At 35.0% G+C, this 19,271-nt stretch overlaps 2 protein-coding genes across 2 annotated transcripts in view; both read left to right on the forward strand.

Annotated features, from left to right (window-relative positions):
- The first annotated feature begins 6,798 nt into the window (after nt 1-6,798).
- On the forward strand, nt 6,799-7,955 carry psmg3 (proteasome (prosome, macropain) assembly chaperone 3). Its single transcript, NM_001002529.1, is given in 3 exon segments — nt 6,799-6,909; nt 7,221-7,449; nt 7,541-7,955. Coding segments are annotated over 2 exon segments (369 nt in total). The 5' UTR covers nt 6,799-6,909; nt 7,221-7,233; the 3' UTR covers nt 7,694-7,955.
- A 3,009-nt stretch (nt 7,956-10,964) lies between these two features.
- tmem184a (transmembrane protein 184a) overlaps nt 10,965-19,271 on the forward strand; it is a 37,451-nt gene continuing 29,144 nt past the window's right edge. Inside the window, 2 exon segments of the mRNA NM_213520.1 lie at nt 10,965-11,310; nt 12,796-13,032. Of these exon segments, the coding sequence (NP_998685.2) occupies nt 12,796-13,032 (237 nt within the window). The 5' untranslated portion in view covers nt 10,965-11,310.

Raw genomic sequence — 19,271 nt, forward strand, 5'->3', positions numbered from 1 at the left:
TTGTGTCACTTCATTGAAACTGATACAAATTCTCTTTTGCCTGATGGGATATTAAGGATATGTTTACATTTGGTAGAATGGGTGAGATTAAAACTATCTCTGTTAAAGGTGCTGTATGTACGTTTTTGACTCTTCTAAAATATTTAAAAAATACCTTGATATGTTTACAGATATTTAAGAAACATGCTAAGTGAACATTCTTGTTTATCTGAAAATCAATGCTAAAATCAGATATTCTGCTTTGAAAATGCGAGTTGCATGCTGGAACGCTATGGTCCCTTTAAGCCTGCCAATGAGAATTTAGCCAATTATTTTTTAGTAGTTATACTTCAGAGTAGCCTTGCGAATTTCATTCATTCAGTCAGGAAGGCTCTCAAAGTATAAAGTTCATGACCAAAATGCGACCTCCGGTTGACAATAGCAAATGAGAAGCAGATTAAAGAGTTCCACATGAGGTTATCAATTAGCAAATCATATAAATATTACAGACGTAAACATTAGGTGAGCAGGTTACATTGTAACCCAAAATCAATTTGGCTGTTTGCACCAGATGAAACGTGACAGAAATTTAAATACAGCCATTCAGAAGCACAGAATAGTGCACTTACTGCACTCCAACAACTGATAAGGATTATCATTTAATTAATACATAATAAACCTCTTTATCATTATTAAATGTACATGCTGAATGGCCAATATTTGTTGGTTTGTTGAGTCACAGTTCTAAAGTTTTATTTTCAAGATCTGAGGTGAACTATCTGCTGCTGCTTTCATTAGTATGGCAATATTAAATACCATGTAAAAGTGTTCAAACTTATATTATCAGTCTTAAATCAGCTTTTAGGCTCACTATACACGTCTTTTGATGTTGTCAATCAGGCAATCTGCACTTGAGTGTTTTGGAGAAGGGTCTGGCTGCAGACTTGGTGCGGTGCAATCTGAGCTGCATCCAATGCTTTTTAATGCGCTCACCTAACCCCACCCCTAACCCTGCCCATCACAATGACGTCACTCACTCCATTGAGTGCATTGAGTCTGACATTGCATCGCAAAGTGATGCAGTCTCAGCTTGCATTATAAAGGCTGCATCCAGATACTATTGATGTTTTGAACCAGGCGTTCAATACCTAGTTCAACCACTGGGTGTCAAACTAATATACTGCACCTTTAATTCAGTTCATTTGATTCACTAAATAGCAAAATCCTTGAACTTAAACTAAAGAAAACTGTTCAATACAATTATTTAACTAAAACTAATAAAGCGTTGTCGATCTTAGTTAACAAAATCTATCCCTGTGTTAAATTTAAAAAGCAATTTTAAAAAAGCAAAAAGCTTGTTAGCATTCTCATATAATGTTGTGCACTGACTTTATTTGTAACATATAAACTGGGTAAGTAAGAAGTGGCTGATCTCAGAACTGCTATTAGCACAGTTATTGCTCACTGAGTAAAGCAGCAAGCATTCTTTGTAATAGTAAAAGGGCCAGCAACACATGTCTGCTACTCTTTTGCACAGTAGTAATATTAAATCTCGAACTGATTGAAACTTTTCTAAATGTCCAAAATATGTGACAATAAAACTCTTAACAAGCCTTTTTGTTTAATTAAAACTCTTAAAATTACAACAATTGTCAGCATATTATTCTCTTAAGGCAATTCCATATACATCTAGCTAGAAACTGCTAGATGAAAAAATATGTATAGCAAAACAAAATGATTAAAGGTGTACTAAACTAATTTTGCCAAATGATGTTGGTATTTGAAAGTACAAAAAAAAAAAAAACCCAAAACTTAACAGGACCCCTCTGCTTTTAGATTTCTCCTCATTGCTACTAGATAGACCCCCTTATTTCTGATTGGCTGCAAGTGTATTTTGGGTGTCAATCCAACACTGTAGTCAAAAGCATTTCTCAAAAATCACTTACTGCACTGTTAAGTTATAATAATCACAGAGGTTGGGCAATGAAACTGAAACACTTGGTTTAGACCCCAACAATTCATTAGTATGGTTTAGGGCCTCTTTTTGCAGCCAATACAGCATCAATTCGTTTTGAAAAGGACAGATACAAGCTCAGATACAAGCCCTGCACTGTGGCCATAGGGACGTTGAGCCATTCTTCTTACAAAATTGTTGCCAGGTCACTATGTGATGCTGGTAGAGGAAAACATTTCCTGACTCGCTCCTCCAAAACACCCCAAAGTGGCTCAGAAATACATAGCCCTGGTGACTGTGCAGACCATGGAAGATGTTCAACTTCTCTTTCATGTTCATCAAACCACTTTGTCACCAGTCTTGCTGTGTTTATTGGTGCATTATCATCCTGATACACACCACTGCCTTCAGGATACAATGTTTGCACATGGTCCTTCAGAATGCTTTGATAGTCCTTGGCAGCAATGTACTCATCTAACACACATATGTGTGCAATGATATTGCAGTCCAAACCATGACTGATCCACCCCTATGCTTCAGTCAGGGCAGGTAACATAGTGGTATGCTTCTTTGGGGCTTCTCCACACCATAACCCACCCGTGTGACCAAAGTTTTGGCTATATTAGCCTAACAATGTTTATACTGATCCTGTGGAGCAAACAAACAGTTTCCCCCACTGGACAGTGAACAGTTTTGGTGAAAAGAGAAGATTTGAGGTGCACTTTTATATCTGCATTGAGTTCCTCTTGCATTCACAGTTACTCCTGTTGAATGTGGTTTGTCCCTTTTGGTGGTGTGCTGACATTACCCTGGATATCATGGTTCTTGATACATCCCAAACACTTGCTGTCTTGGGTACAAATGCACCAGTGAGATGCACACCAACAATTTGTTCTTCTTTGAACTCTGATACGTCACCCATAATACTGTGTGCATTGAAATATTTTAAGCAAAACTGTGTTATCACTTTGCTAATTAAACCCTTACACTCTGCTCTTACTAGAGGAATGTGGAATTAATGAAGAGATTGGCCACTAGGCTGGTCAAATTTAGCCATGAAACCTCCAATACTAAATTGGCCAATGTTTCAGTTTCGTTGACCAACCCCTGCCTGAAACACTTTGGAACTCACCCACAACATGGTCATATACACAACACATAAAAAAATAAAATAAAAAATATTATATATATATATATATATATATATATATATATATATATATATATATATATATATATATATATATATATATATATATATATTACAAATAATTACAAGATTATTCATTTCATACTCTCTTTACTGTGATTGGCTGGATTTTATCAAATTCTACATAAGCATTAGCGACCACAAAAAGCCCTACTTTGTCAGTGATCTTGGGTTATTGATACTGATTTACGAAATCTGTCAAATAAATTTGTGTAGTGTGTACAGCAAATGGCACATTATGTATACTTTCCTTGTGCCATCTACACACCACAGTTTTCACTTGTCAACAGTTTTGTGCAAATCATGCTTGTTCATCTGAGGGACAATTGTGTAGTCTGCATTATTAAAGATGTATTCTGACTATGCCTGTGAGATATAGTATGCTATTTATCTGGACCTGTCAAGGACTCAAGTGTACACTGCACTGTCTAATGTGTTTAATTACAGTATCAGTGATGTCCCAAAGCCAACCCAAAGCAAGACGGCAACAGAAAGATTATAGTTATAGACCTAAAACTTAATATTTACCAAAGATTAGCATAGACAACTTCGTAAGCTTCTTGATGGTTCCAGAGCTCCCATTCTTGACTACTTTCTCACAAATAATCTTGTTTCCTTTTCTTGTCTTTCATCATAGGCCGATTGATTGTGTAGAGCATGCACAACAGGAGCTAAATAGTATCACAGTCATAGAACAGAGATCTCAAGACTCAAAATTGTGCATGGGGATCCCAGCATTAAGCAATCATCACTAACATGAATGAGCAGTAATTTGCCTGTTGATTTTGTCTTTTTCAGATTTGTGTGTGTCAGATTTTGTGTTTGCCCGTGTGCCCAATGTTGATGTTACAGATTCAGAGGCTCATTAATTGCCTTTGCATGGATATCAGTTTCAAATTAAGTTTCCAATCCTCCCCAAAGCGGTATAAGATAAGTAAACTAATCTGAATCCAAAATTCTGTGCTACTTCACCCCTGATTCTGAATTTAGTCTTGGTTTCAATAACAGACCAAAACTATGCATAGCTGCTGAAAATGACTCTATAAAAACAGACCCAACACTGCATTGAAGATTTAATTCTAAAACAAGCGAGTATGTTGATGTGAATTGGTGACATTTAAAATGACATTTCACAAAACTAATCCTCCATTCACCTGTTCTATCCAGATGGTCTGTTTGAGAGAGAGAGACAGAGAGCGAGAGAGCGAGAGAGAGAGAGAGAGCTTTGGCACTTCCAGTCAACCTTGTGACGAAAGTGCAAAGATGGCAACTTCTTTCAGGCAGATGTAAGGCTCAAAGGCTTCAGGATAAGTCTGCCAGAGTCGCTACAGTCTGGAACACAAAGCGCAGCCTCAGTGAACATGGCACACACTGTCAAACGAACTAGACTCAGCAAAAGCATGACACATCCACTCCAGATCCACTGACAGGGGCGAGGCAGCCAGAGGATAAAGTTATCCAGACAAAACCATGCGCAATCAGGCAGCCCCAGGTGGACAGAGAGGATAACGCAGAACATTTCCAAATAGATTTACATGTCTGTTCGTTTGTCTGGACTTGTTTCTAAATCAAAATATTTACTCTTGCAGCAATTATTTCACCTATACATGTGTGTTGTTTTAGAGTGAACAATAAGTCAGACATAATTTAGGCCTAACTTGTTATGCCAATATTTCCACGAAAAAGAAACATTATTAAAATGATAAAGACAAAATATTTACAAACTATTGACGTTTATTTAAGCTTGATCTCTGCTCCAATGATTTTAGATGCTTAAGGTTTAATTTGACAGTTTAAGAAAGTGTTATTGATATTTTAAGCAATTTGAAGCAAATGAAGAAATAATCATTATATACACTCATTATCTGTCCAACTGCTCGTTAACGCAAATTTCTAATCAGCCAATCAACATGGCAGCAACTCAATGCATTTAGGCATGTAGACATGGTCAAGACGATCTGCTGCAGTTCAAACTAAGCATCAAAAAGCGGAAGAAAGGTGATTTAAGTGACTTTAAATGTGTCATGGTTGTTGGTGCCAGACAGGCTGGTCTGAGTATTTCAGAAACTGTTAATCTACTGGGATTTTCAAGCACAACCATGTCTAGGGTTTACAGAGAATGGTGTGAAAAAGATAAAACATCCAGTGAGCGGCAGTTCTGTGGCCTTGTTGATGCCAGAGGTCAAAGGACTGATGCCAGACTGGTTCGAGCTGATAGAAAGGTAACAGTAACTCAAATAACCACTCGTTATAACCGAGGTACGCAGAAGAGCATCTCTGAACGCACAACACTTCCAACCTTGAGGCAGATGAGTTACAGCAGCAGAAGACCACACCGAGTGACACTACAGTCAGCTAAGAACAGGAAACTGAGGCTACAATTCACACAGGTTCACCAAAATTGGACAATAGAAGATTGGAAAAATGTTGCCTGGTCTGATGAGTCCCGATTTATGCTGCGACATTCGGATGGTAGGGTCAGAATTTAGCATCAACAACATGAAAGCATAGATCCATCCTGCCTTGCATCAACGGTTCAGGCAGGTGCTGCTGGTGTAATGGTGTGGGGAATGTTTTTTGGCACACTTTGGGCCCAAAGGTACCAATTGAGCATTGTGTCAATGCCACAGCCTACCTGGTTATTGTTGCTGACCATGTTCATCTTTTTATGAACACAGTGTACCCATCTTCTGATGGCTACTTATATGGTGCCATGTCATAAAGTGCGAATCATCTCAGACTGGTTTCTTGAACATGATAATGAATTCACTGTACTCCACTGACCTCCACAGTCACCATATCTCAATCCAATAGAGCACCTTTGAAATGTGGTGGAACGGGAGATTTGCATCATGGATGACAAATCTGCAGCAACTGCGTGATGCAATCATGCCAATATAGACCAAAAACTCTGAGAAATATTTCCAGAAGCTTGCTGAATCTGTGCCATGAAGGATTAAAGCAGTTCTGAAGGTGAAAGTGGGTCCAACCCGGTATTAGAAACATACCTAATACAGTTGCCAGTGACTGTTAAAAATGTCATACAAAATTCAGTATTTTTTTCTTGTCTCACTCATCTATACTTTTTTTATTTAAAATATAATCAATTGCATTTAAAAGTATAGATTTTTAAGTCACTGATGCTGACTGTTTTATTAAATACAAATTCAAACAGACATAGTATTACAGAAATAGTCATTATAAATAAAATAAAAAACTCCCTTTAATGATAAAGTTGAATTTTCAGCAGCCAGTGTCAAATGATCCTCCTATTACATCACGTATTGGTACTCAGAAAACATTATTTAACATAATTAAGTAAACTATTTTTGAGGAATTTGTTTTACTTTTCTTGATGAATAAACTGTTCAAAAGAACAGCATTTATTTTGAAGTAAAAACAAATTATAAATAACTTTGTAACAATAAAAGTCCTGCCATGCATGTTTGATCATTGTATTGCTTATCTGAACAAATGTGTACGTTTCCCTTTATGTTTGATTGCCATAAATATAATGCTAAAATAACTACGATTTAATGTTGATAAAATATAAATATACAATGACATAAAACTGTCATCCATGCAACAAAAGTCAACGGACCGTTCCTCTCTGTCTCTCTCCTCCTCTCGTTCAACATCTTTCCCCTTTGTCATTGTATGCGTAGAAGAAGATCACCCACGTTTCAGTGTTCGCCGAGGGATGTTCATAAACTGAATTCCATCGACTTAACAGGATAGTTTACTAGCCCCCGTCAATAAGTTACAGGTGAGAAATTGCTGTTAACTGTACGCTGTTCTGTCTAAGAAACTGTGTGCTGTTTTTAGCATTCTGTAAGGCTAACTTATAGAGACTATGAGCCTCGGTGTTTCCTGGATTACACACCGCGTTTGATAAGCCGAACGCCGCGACGTCATGCGGCCTAGTCTCGCTTTAGCACCGAATTAGCATCAAGACTAAATCTTTCCGCAGAGCTTTCTGTTTGCTTATAACTTCCAGTAATTCGATTGTTAATAAGTATTATCATATGAATCTCATGATTATTATGCTTGGTGGCTCTTACTCTTATTTATTTTCAGGTGAAATTAAATAATGGCCCCTCAACCAGTCATCCGATCAAAACAGGCAGAAAAAACAATAAACGGAAACCAAACTCAAGTTGTTTGCACGGAATTCAGCAACTACATATTTATCGTTCTGACACAGTATGGTAAAATTGGAACACTTGTGTCTATAACGCCTGACACGAGGTCCGGTGACATCAGTGTACCAATGTACACTAGCAAAGTCCTGCTGGGGAAAGATGAGGTACTGAAGTGTGCTTTCTGTTTGATAACTATCAGCATAACAGATAAAGTCGTGTTTGTGATTCACCTTGTCATTTCTGTCTCCTTTGCAGCCTCTTACACACGTCTACGCCAAGAATGTTGCAACGTTTGTCTCACAGGAATCAGGCAACCGACCAATCCTGTTGGGCCTTTCACTGAAAGACAACAGTGCTGAAACTATGAAAACTGTTAAAGATATGATCAAAAGCTGCCAGGTTTGGTAAACAGAAGGTCACATGGCGAGCACACTATTTTTGTTTTGGAGTATCTGTGTGATTTATACATCATAAATCTTTACTTGTCTTTGGTGAGTTTACAGGATGCTTGAGCAGATGGTGATCTTAAGTGCTCATGCTATACTTGAACACTACTCAGCACTTGATTCTTAATATAAAAACGTGAGAGAATTGTTCAGTTTCACTTCTATTTTTCCAGATAATAATGGATGTCTTTAAGTTGTCACAAGAATAAATTTATATTTTCTTATCTTTGGTTATTTTTGGTGCTCATTTAAATGATTCATACCAGTTCTAAAACATTTGGAAAAGGACCTGCAATGTTAGCCTCACATATACTGTCTGCTAAACAGTTATTGAATTCAGTGTTCACTGAAATGTTCAGCTACTTTAATCCATATTTTCCCCATATGATTTTAATTTAGTTACAATCCAGAGTTGACTTTTTTATTTGAAATAAATATAAGCTAAAATTAAGTTTATAAACTGAGTATAAATATACAAACTGAAATCATTTTGTTCATTTCTGTCATTCTTCTACACAGAGGGCTATTTTACATTTTGAGGGCCTGAAAACAAATTTTTGAAGTGGAGATTTATGAATACGATGAGGCCTTGCATATTACTTGACAACCAAAACAACAGTGGTGGCTTACACAGCTGGATGTGCACAGGCGTGTATGTTTAGTGTTTCTACACCGTGCCATTGTCAGCTTAATGCACATACAGTTGAAGTTATTATTATTAGCCCTCCTGAATCATTAGCCCCCCTGTTTATTTTTCTCCCAATTTCTGTTTAACGGAGAGAGGATTTTTTTTTCAACACATTTCTAAACATAACAGTTTTAATAACTGATTTATTTTTATTTATTCTAGCCGAAATAAAACAAATAAGACTTTCTCCAGAAGAAAAAGATATTATCAGACATACTGTGAAAATGTCCTTGCTTTGTTAAACTTATTTTGGGAAATATTTCAACAAGAAAAAAAAAAAATCAAAGGGGGCTAATATTTCTGACTTGAACTGTTTATAGCTCTTTTTTTGTCATTTTTGCAAATCAACTATTACCAGCAAATACAATATTTTCTCAAAGTTACTAAAATATCACAAAAAAGAGCTGAACAAAAAAAAGTTGCCAAATCCAAACGGCCCCAGGAAGCTGGATTAGCTGGCTACCCAAACTCCACTGTATAAAGAAAAACACCTCTGAAGTAAATAGTTTTCAATATTTTTAAAATATATAATTTTTGTGCTAAAAAGAAAAAACTCTTTTTATTTATTTATTTATTTTAATTTCACTATCCCTTCAAACATTTTGTTTTAAAAACAAATTTAAAAATTAAGTTGGGGAAAAAGCAGGATAATGGCTTTAAAACCGTAAAACTTAAATGAACTAGGTCTAAGTCTGTTAAGTAATTATTAAAATTGTATTTTGTTTATTTATTCATTTTTCCAAATGTATTATTTACAGCAACTTCAATATTATCTCAAAAGTACTGAAATATCACAAAAATGAACAAACTCCAGGTTGCCAAAACAGATTAAACAGGCCCATAAAGCTTGATTAGCTGGATAGCCAGTTTAATTTCAGTTTATTTTGCACCAATCCTTGGTTTTAGCTAACACAAAGGCAGCTTGTCTCTTTGTTGCCACGGTATTATGGAGCAGCTGAGCTGAGGTGAGCTACATTCATGGTACTTAAACCCCAGAGCGGTTGCAAACTACAGTGAAACTAACTAGCCAGTTAATCTGGTTTATATCAGGTTAAGTGGTTTTACAAAACTTTATATAAACATTGTCTGTTAACTAATATCAATGCAGTTAAATCAATTGATTTTTATAATGCAGGTTCACAAACAGCTCAAAAGATTTACATATTGAAGCAAATTTGTATATGAATATTTTTAATGTAAATTTTAATCTGAAGCAGTTATAAATTGACCATTTGAAACTACTTGATTACATAATATAATGTACAAATCATTTAAATTCCTATAATTTAAATTAATTAGCATCAAAAGGCAATTTTGACTAACTTTAGCGTAAAGGCTTTAATTTAGAGGTAAAAAGATGCTCTGGGACTGGGAGTGGCTTTGTTACAGTGGATAATATACATGTCATTTTACTCACACCAGATTGGTCATTTTTGGGTTTACCTTTTTTATACCAGAATTAAAACTCAAACTAAACATGGAAAGATGACTTTTTTTCTATTTCATTATCTCTTTAACATTATTTAAAAAATAAATTAATTTAATTAGTTGGGGGTGAAAGCAGGAAAATAGCTTTAAAACCTTAAACCATAAATTAACCTCCCGACAGATCAAGGCTTATTAACTCATGATTACAATTTTACTTATCAGTATTTATTTATTTAAAACTAATCAATACTGTATATTCAGGGGTGAGTTTATCCAACAACCCATCTGGGGCCTCCAATAAATACCTTTCAAGTTTCTAGTTTTCTATCATATTTTGTATGGTGAGGGTTTAACTAAAATAAAATGTTAGTGTAATTGTTACATTTGTGTCCAGCAGTCAAATCAGATGAAGGTTTAGTTTTAAAATAAGAAAGTTTATTTCATATTTTGTGAAGTTGTAGGAAAGAAGATTCTCTTATATATATAAAAAACACAGTTAAACAAATCGTCACCTTGGAATTATAAGGCTCTATCTGATTTCTGAATGATTTGGAGATATTGAGCTTCAAACTTTTTGCCTTCCATATAGGAAACAGTATGTGTGTAGCATTTGTTTTTTTAAGTCTTAAAATGTAAACAACTTTAACATCCCATAATGTAAACAAGTTGTCGTTTAATAAGAATATGTCAATCACTCAATTTTGACAAAAATGTCAGATAGAACCTGATAATTCTAAGGTGACGAAATGAATAAAAATATAAAGGGTCTACAGGACTGTTCAGCCCCATGGCTGGAATTGCTTAGGGCCCCCAAAATCACTAAATTCGCCCCTGTGTTTGTTTAAAGTGATATCCGGGTGCTATTTCTGTCCAAGTTTAAAAGTGACCCACTGATTTACCTGAACTAAATCTACATAGTTTTGAATAGATTTTGTAATGCGTAAGCGTTTAAAGAGACACTGCGCGTACCTTTGAGCAACAGGTGCAGCCTCTGACTGTCACGTCACGTGACCAAAAGACTAAAGTCTCAAGGTCACATGACCTGGGTGTGCTGTTGTGTTGTTGCTAAGTACGTACACCTGCCCTAATTTGAAACCGACTTGTGAGCTTCTTTTGTGTGGAATCGCGAAAAGGCTTTTGGAAAAACCGATCCTGTACACCTTCGCTTTGGGATTTTCATCACCATCCGCCAGGTCATCTGTTTCCGTCTGTTTCCATCGAGCTGAGTGACGTCCGTCAGACCTGTCTGTCAATAGTTCAACGAGGAAGTGTCGTCGCGGGCCGACTCTACCTATGGCTAACTTGCATGTCGTGTTCTGATACTTGCATAGACTAAAATATATGCAATATATGAAGTATTTTAGTCCCACAGCGATGTTTAGAGTAAAAGTGACGTTTATTTGACTTTTAAGCCATTTACGTTTGATCACAATCATCTCTTCACGTGTTGATACAGTATCAGGGTAAGTGTCTATATACACATATTGTCTTCTGTTACAGTAAACCGTTTGACTTAAACAGTTTTATATATATCTGACTTAAATAATGAGTCAGTTTTTTAGGTTTAACGCAAACTCGTAATTAACCATGGTTTTATTATAGCAAAACTGTAACTGTTACTAACGTTTTATTACAAATACCATGTACTAGAATAGCAAAACGATGGTTAATCTCTGTTTATCGTGGTTTTAAAAGAAACATATTTATATATATATATATATATATATATATATATATATATATATATATATATATATATAATTATTATTATTAACATGCCATCCAGTTTCGCTCAAAATATTATAGTCAAGGGCATTTTAATACCCATAAAACATGTTATTTCGAATGACGTTGTCTTTGTTTTGATGACTAATATATGGGTTTTATTTAATAAGGAAACTGTTTAAAGAAGAAATAATAAGTAATGATATTTTTCATGTGTATTTTTTACCATGAATAAAAATGCATGGTAGACAAAGAAGTAGTTGGGTATTTATAAATAGATTTCATATTGTTGTATAGAATATTTATACACACAAGAATTTAGTAGTTTGGGGTGATTATAATTTATATATATATATATTTTTTCAATAAAATAATATATATTTTCATTTATTGCTTCATACTGAATAAAAAAATAATTCAATAATATAATAAAATGCTTTCTGATTTGAAAATAATAAATCATTTAAAATAATAAATTAATTATGTAATACACTTTATTGAAAGTATGTTATTAATTCTACGCATGTTATACTGGAATATAAAGTAGTAGATCGGAATTATTATTGAGAAATTCCATGCAAATGTTAACTTTTCCAAGAAAATGTTTTCACCAAAATACCGAAACTGTTGCTATGTTTTTTTTCTGTAAGCAAGTATTTTATTGTACTTTAAAAATACTCAAAAATGTCTCTGTTTATGTTTCTTAAACAATTATGTTTGATTTATTAAAGTCACACGAGTGGCAATTTCACATCTCTTACATCCATAACAAAGTTTTTTTTTATCATAAATGCAAAACTATTAAATAAAATTAAAATCAAACATGTTTACTCTCTCTCAAACTTATGATTAGTTTTTTTTTTTTTACTTGAGCAGTTTAATTGTGGTTAGTTTTTCTGAAAAATATAAACAGAAGTTTTGATTTAATGTTAACAGTTAACAGTTCAACAGAACATTTAAGGTTCACATCCATAACACTGGAATTGCTATAATAATATATATATATATATATATATATATATATATATATATATATATATATATATATATATATATATATATATATATATATATATATATATGCTTGCTGACCCCAGCCTGATGTAAAATGAAAGATATTAAAACATGTAAACTTGTAATTAATTAGATTATGTAATTTATATCAATATTTGAGTATAGAAATACATTAAAAATGCTTTCTTTGCTTGTGTTCTCCTCTGCAGATGAATGAAACTACTCTCAGAATTCTGTCAGCGAGTTCAGATAAAAACATGGACAATGTTCCTTTGCCTTCATACTCCCTGCTGTCAAATAACACAGACTTGTTGAACAAGACCGTGATCAGGTCTGCTAATGGAACTGAAGTTGTGGCAGACGACCAGATCTTCCTCAGCACGGCCACAGCTCAAGCCCTATCAGGCATTTTTGTATGGTCCGCGCTCATCCTCACCTGTCATCAGGTAGGCTAATTTACCGAAACTAAATGTCACTAATGTGTTTGAGGATGGATAATTCGCAGGTTTCCTCTTACAGCCAGGCACTCACACATGCAGCACAGTTTCTAATCCCCAGAATGGCTTATTTAGAAACAGAAAGGCGTCGCTCTGTTGCTTTTAAACCAGTACGCCAATATGGGCCATGAGGTGATAAACAAATCTCAGCATTAAATGGAGTGCTATCATGGCCCAGGGAAAACTGGAGGCGCTAATAGCCGTGGTTCATTCAGAGCTCACACAAATAAAAGCAAATAGCCTAGGCGGGGAATACGCACAGCTGTTTCCTACTGTCTCCTCCTTCATATCTAACCACAGGCTCATTATCGCCAGCAGATCTTGATAACACTGTGTAATTTTAGAAGGTTAATCTATGCCAGCAGTCATTAAAAAACTGCAGCAATAACTAACCAGTGCAGGCAGGTTTATCGATCATCAAGGATCAATAAATACTTGCCTGTTTGTTCTGGACAGTCATCCATGTTTTCTTTCCTTTTAAACGATCCATTTAGTGTGCTGTTAGTCATCTTTGACCAATCCAAGTTAACTTTGGAGGCGAGTGGTACCTGTTCCCAGAGCAGATAAGACTGCTGAGTAAACATCGAATATGGTTTAGTGTACTCTGGGGTTTGTAATGCGAAGATACGTAACCAATAATGTATGTGCACTGATGTGCTATCTGCAGTGGACATTTTATGTAGTTATCTACAGTAAGGTGGGTTTTTTATTTTTTCAATTAAAGAATATTAGTGTGTCTGTGTAATACATTTACATCCCCTATGCATTTCACATCATTGGGATGTGAAAAAAAGGATGTGCTCGCCTTAAATTAATAGTATAAAAAATAGTATACATTAGCTGCAAATAAATTAGCAAACAGTTTAGCTTTATTAAAATTAATAGCTAATATAGCTAATATAAAGAAATAGAATCAAGTTATCAAATCTCATTAATCTTTTCTTCAATGTATAACTTACACATTCTGATTAAAGAGCAACGAATGAATCTCATTTATTTGGATTTTTTGTTTGATTACATTAACAGGTGTCACTTTAAAAATGCACACATCTAACATTAAAATTGGAAGCATTCGATTGCTTTCCTAACTGTTTATGCTCATTTAGGACAAAATTAGTTGTGTTTAAAAAAAGAAAACACCAAGATAGACAGATCTTTAGATGGTATTATTATTGTTAATGTGTATATGTCTGTTTAAACATGCACCCAAAATCCAGACTTTTGCTCCACTTCAAATCGCGTGTACAGAATCCGTTTGGGAAACAGCGTCTATGGAGCGTGTCAGCTGACAGTCAAGCACCGCCTAATAGGTGCGTTCGACTTCATGCAGCGCTGCGCAGATCGATCGAAATCTGTCTTAAAGCGGTGCATTCTGGTTAGAAATCTTGTCCGGATTGATGCTGCGCCGATGCCACGTGACTGTCACATGTGGCATCAAAGTACCGCGACAGCGCTCCGAGATCAGACGGCAAACTCAGACCATGCAGCTTCTGAAGAGCGACTGCAGGAGCTTTGATGACGACACCGATATTACACGATTGGCCGAGTTCACCACATGACAACAAACACGTGTATTTCGGGTTTATAATTGGACAAATTCCGATTCAAAAGTTTCAAAACAAACAATTCACTTTTCACACCCTCTCTATCCTGTACACATCTTGCTTATTAAAAGACTACCAATATTTTACTGCAGTAATCATCTTTTGTTAAATAGTCTGGTTATAAAGGTTAGCTTGTTTGCACAGGTTTATTTTTAATTTTAACTTTTTATACAGACTATTTACTGCATTCATGAACGATTTAAATGATATATTTAGTGTATATTTTAGTGAATAACCTAAATAAGTCTTCTATCTATAAATGTACATATATGTAAACCCTTTTTTAGCATATTCAAACAAGAAGTATTAGCCCAAAGATTGATGTTTAACTCCTAGAATTTATGCTTTGTATTTAATAGACCTGTTCGTTTTTATGTTTATATTAACCTCTCATTTCCTCTTATTTCTCTCATGCATTTGTTAGATATTTTATTCATAATTCTCTCTTATTGTTTAAAAAAGAACTACAGTTTGTAGAAACTGTATTCTGTTTTATTTGTAAATGTTTTGTTGTTATAAATAAAAATAACAAAAAAATATGATGACGCCATGTTATCGGTCATCATGACTGCAGCAACTTTAAGTCCCGAAGTGTCCAGCTGTCCGTCTTGACGGCTCCGTTTTCAACTCCGCCCCGCCTGCGCTCGGCTAATCTCGTTGATCACCGGCTGCAGCTGAGCTTTATGTCGAACGCACCTAATGGCTGTTTTGATAATTGCACAGGAGGGACGACACAACGGCACCTGTCATGAAAAGAATAGGAATCCATTGTTTTTTTCAAATTTATTTATTTTTTTAGTGTTTTCATGACTAAATAAAAAGGAAAAACAACAGATTCACATTTAAGAGCAAGTGGCGGCCCCTGGTGGTTTGGCGCTATGGGTTGTGTATAGGGAGGCTCAGCTCTTTAATGTTTATTCCCAAGCTTCACAGAAAGACTTAAAAAAATTAGAGAAATACAGCAAAATACCTTTACGGGATGATAGGGAAATGGAACTGTAAAATACAGGCAAATCCCATGGAAAATGGGAGGGTTGACCGGTATGCCCCCATGAAGGACATACAAACAAAATGTATAGGGTGGTCATAGGGCTGGGCAATTTGGCCTAAAATCTAAATCGCAGAGTTTGTGCTTCTTGTCATTTCAAAATAAATTTTGAGAGGTGCACGTCAGCCACGGTGAGGGGTTTGCTTGATGTAGAAGTATAAATAAAGCGGGATCACATGACTCCACATGCAGTAGGAAAAGTAATTGAAAAAAATTTACCTGGAAAAATTTGATCAATTATACGTTCTGAATGTCAATTTTAATAATTTTTCCATTAATAGCTAGGTGGTCAAATATTTATATTCGGTCATATCCGTATCTTAAATAAAAACATTAATAATTAAAATATGGGCGACGTGTTGGCACTGTGGGTAAGCAGCAAGAATGGAGTTTGCATGTTCTCCCCGTGTTGGTGTGGGTTTTCTCCGGGTGCTCCGGTTTCACCCCACAATTCCAAAGACATGTGGCATAGGTGAATTCGGTATGCTAAAATTGATCGTAGTGTATGTATGAGTAAGTGTGTGAGGATGTGTCCCAGTGATAGGTTGTAAGGGCATCCGCTGCATAAAACATGTGCTGGATAGGTTGGGGGTTCATTCCACTGTGGTGATCCCAGATTAGTAAAAGGATTAAGTTGAAAAGAAAATAAATGAATGAAAAAATTTTATTTTAGATAAACATATACATTTTGACCTCCCCTAAAATGGTTCATACCGTTGTAAATGCAGAATCGTCCCATGCAGTATATGCAAGAAAAATTCATTCAGCAGTCTGAATTAGGGCTGCACAATATTGGAAAAATCACATTTTTTTATTCCGCAATATGTTGCAATATGTGTACGATTTCACTAGACGACATGAAAAACTATTTGGAAATAATTTATAAATTTAGATTGATTGGTATGATTCTATAAGGGAGTGTATCTGCATAAAATATAATAAAAAAAAACATTTAAAAATTCAATAAAGAACAACATAATTAAACAAACAGCATTTTATTGTTTTCAGAGGAGTCAAACTGTATTCAGGTATACACAAATTTAATATAAAATAACACTCCATAGTCTTTAAATAAATAATTCAATAAAATGAATCGGTATTCATTTTTCAAAATTGCACATGGTACAATTTCTCATTCCTAAATGCTTTAAAATCCCCGTACAGTCACAGCCCTCAAAAAACACTTACAAAATGATCAGTTATAATCCAGACTCAACATTGCATATTCTGTGACGTGATTATAGCGAATGATCACATTGCGATATCGATACTGAAACGATATATTGTGAAGCCCTAGTCTGAATTCGTCATATCTAGAGCACAATAAACACCGTAAGTGTTCACAAGACATTCTTATTGTAAAATAGATGTTTATATCTATATGTAGCCTAAAACTTTAGTCAAAATAAATGCATAGTTTGTGTTTTAATAGACACCTACTCACACTTTCATGGTTATTCATTTATTGGCACAGGAATGCTAACTATTTACTGTTTGTTTTTTTAATCAAAAATAGATTGTCGTTGAGAATCATACATCTGCTGAAATAGACAATCACAGTTTACTGTATGTCAGAATACACTTAATATCCTTCAAAACACTGAAGACTTGAGTTAAAAAGTTTGATGTTATTGATTTAAATATCTAAATTTGGTTAACTAAAGCATGTATTACGCAAGCTAACATTACCAAAAAAGTTGACCCCTTCTGATGTCTGTTGAATAATACGCACCCTGCTCGTCAGTTTAAGATTTGACATTTTAGTTTTGATGACAGCGTCTCATACACATCAGACTCTATATTATATGTTTTTCGTTATTTAATAAGCAGATTTGCTCAAAATTAGTGTTGAATAGACAGAGATAAAAGGGCACCATTCAAATGTTTTGGTACAGAGGGATATTTTTATGTTTTGAAAGATGTCTGCTCACCAGGACCTAATTTGTTTGGTCCAAAATTGAGTTACATTGTTATGATATAAAGTACCCGTTTAAATGGTTAAAAGAATATGCACTCATTGGCCACTTTATTAGGTACACCTGTTCAGCTGCTTGTTGATACAAAAATCTAATCAGCAAAACACATGGCCGCAACTCAAAGCATTAGGCATGTAGACATGTTTAGGAAGATCTGATAAAGTTCAAACTGTGCATAAAAATGAAGAAGAGAGAGGATTTAAGTGACTTTAACATATTTGTTGGTGCCAGGTGGGCTGATATTAGAAACCGCTGGTATACTGGCATTTTATTGAGATACATATATTATTTTTCATTCATTCATTTTCTTTTCGGCTTAGTCCCTACATTTATCTGGGGTTGCCACAGCGCAATAAACCGCCAACTTATCCAGCATGTTTTTTTACGCATCGGATGCCCTTCCTGCCGCAACCCATAACTTGGAAACATACACACACACCCATTCACACACATACACTGCGGACAATTTAGCCTACCCAATTCACCTGTCCCGCATGTCTTTGGTCTGTGGAGGAAACCGGAGCACCCAGAGGAAACCCACGCGAACATGAAACTCCACACAGAAACGCCAACTGACCCAGCCGAGGCTTGAACCAGCAACCTTCTTGCTGTGAAGCGACAGCACTACCTACTGCGCCACTGCATCACCTATATTATTATTTTTTTTTTTTTACATATAAATATATTAGCAAATCTAAGAGTTAAAAAAATCTAGTGAGTGTCAGTTCTGTGGGTGAATGCCTTGTTGATGCCTAAATTTCTGAAAATAAAACACATAAAAACCTTGAAGCAGGTGAGCTACAGGAGCAGAATAGCTACTAAGATTAAAAAAACAATTGCCTGATCGTCATGTAAGTTTTTTTTATTTCGTCTGCTGCAAGATTTGTATTTTTTATTTATTTATTAGGATTAACCCCACATTTATTTATAAGGATGGAGTCCCACAATTAATTGTAAGCACATAATAATAATAATAACACAATAAGAAAGAAACAAAACATATATTACATAACATCCATAAAACAACAGCAAACAACAAAACCTAAACTTTAACAAAAGGGGAAGTACTATACATGCATATTCATAGTACAAAAAATGTTAAACGACAAAATCCTCACCAAAAAAAACAAAAAAACAGTCCAAAGTAAAATATGACAGCAAAGTTTGCCTAAACACTTTAAATGATGCAATGGATCAAATGTTAGCAGGTAAATTATTCCAATCGTTTGGACTCTTAAACATAAAAGCTCTTTTACCAACATATTTTTAAAATGTGGAACAAAAAATGAGTCTGAATTTAGATGGTTGGGTCAGAATTGAACGTAAATAACATGAATCTATCCAGCCATGTGTCAGCAGTTCAAGCTGCCGATGTTGTGATGTTTTGGGCAATATTTTCTCGGTACACTTTGTTCCCTTTAGTACCATTTAAGCATCATTAAAAAGCCACATACTGAGTATTGTTGCTGACCATCTGAAGACAAATAAGTGTGCAACCCGAGTGCAAGGTGTACCTAATAAAGTGGTTATCAGTGTCAGTTGTGCTGTGTAATACTTTTG

This window comes from Danio rerio, chromosome 3, assembly GCF_049306965.1.
Source record: "Danio rerio strain Tuebingen ecotype United States chromosome 3, GRCz12tu, whole genome shotgun sequence".
Classification (NCBI taxonomy): Eukaryota; Metazoa; Chordata; class Actinopteri; order Cypriniformes; family Danionidae; genus Danio; species Danio rerio.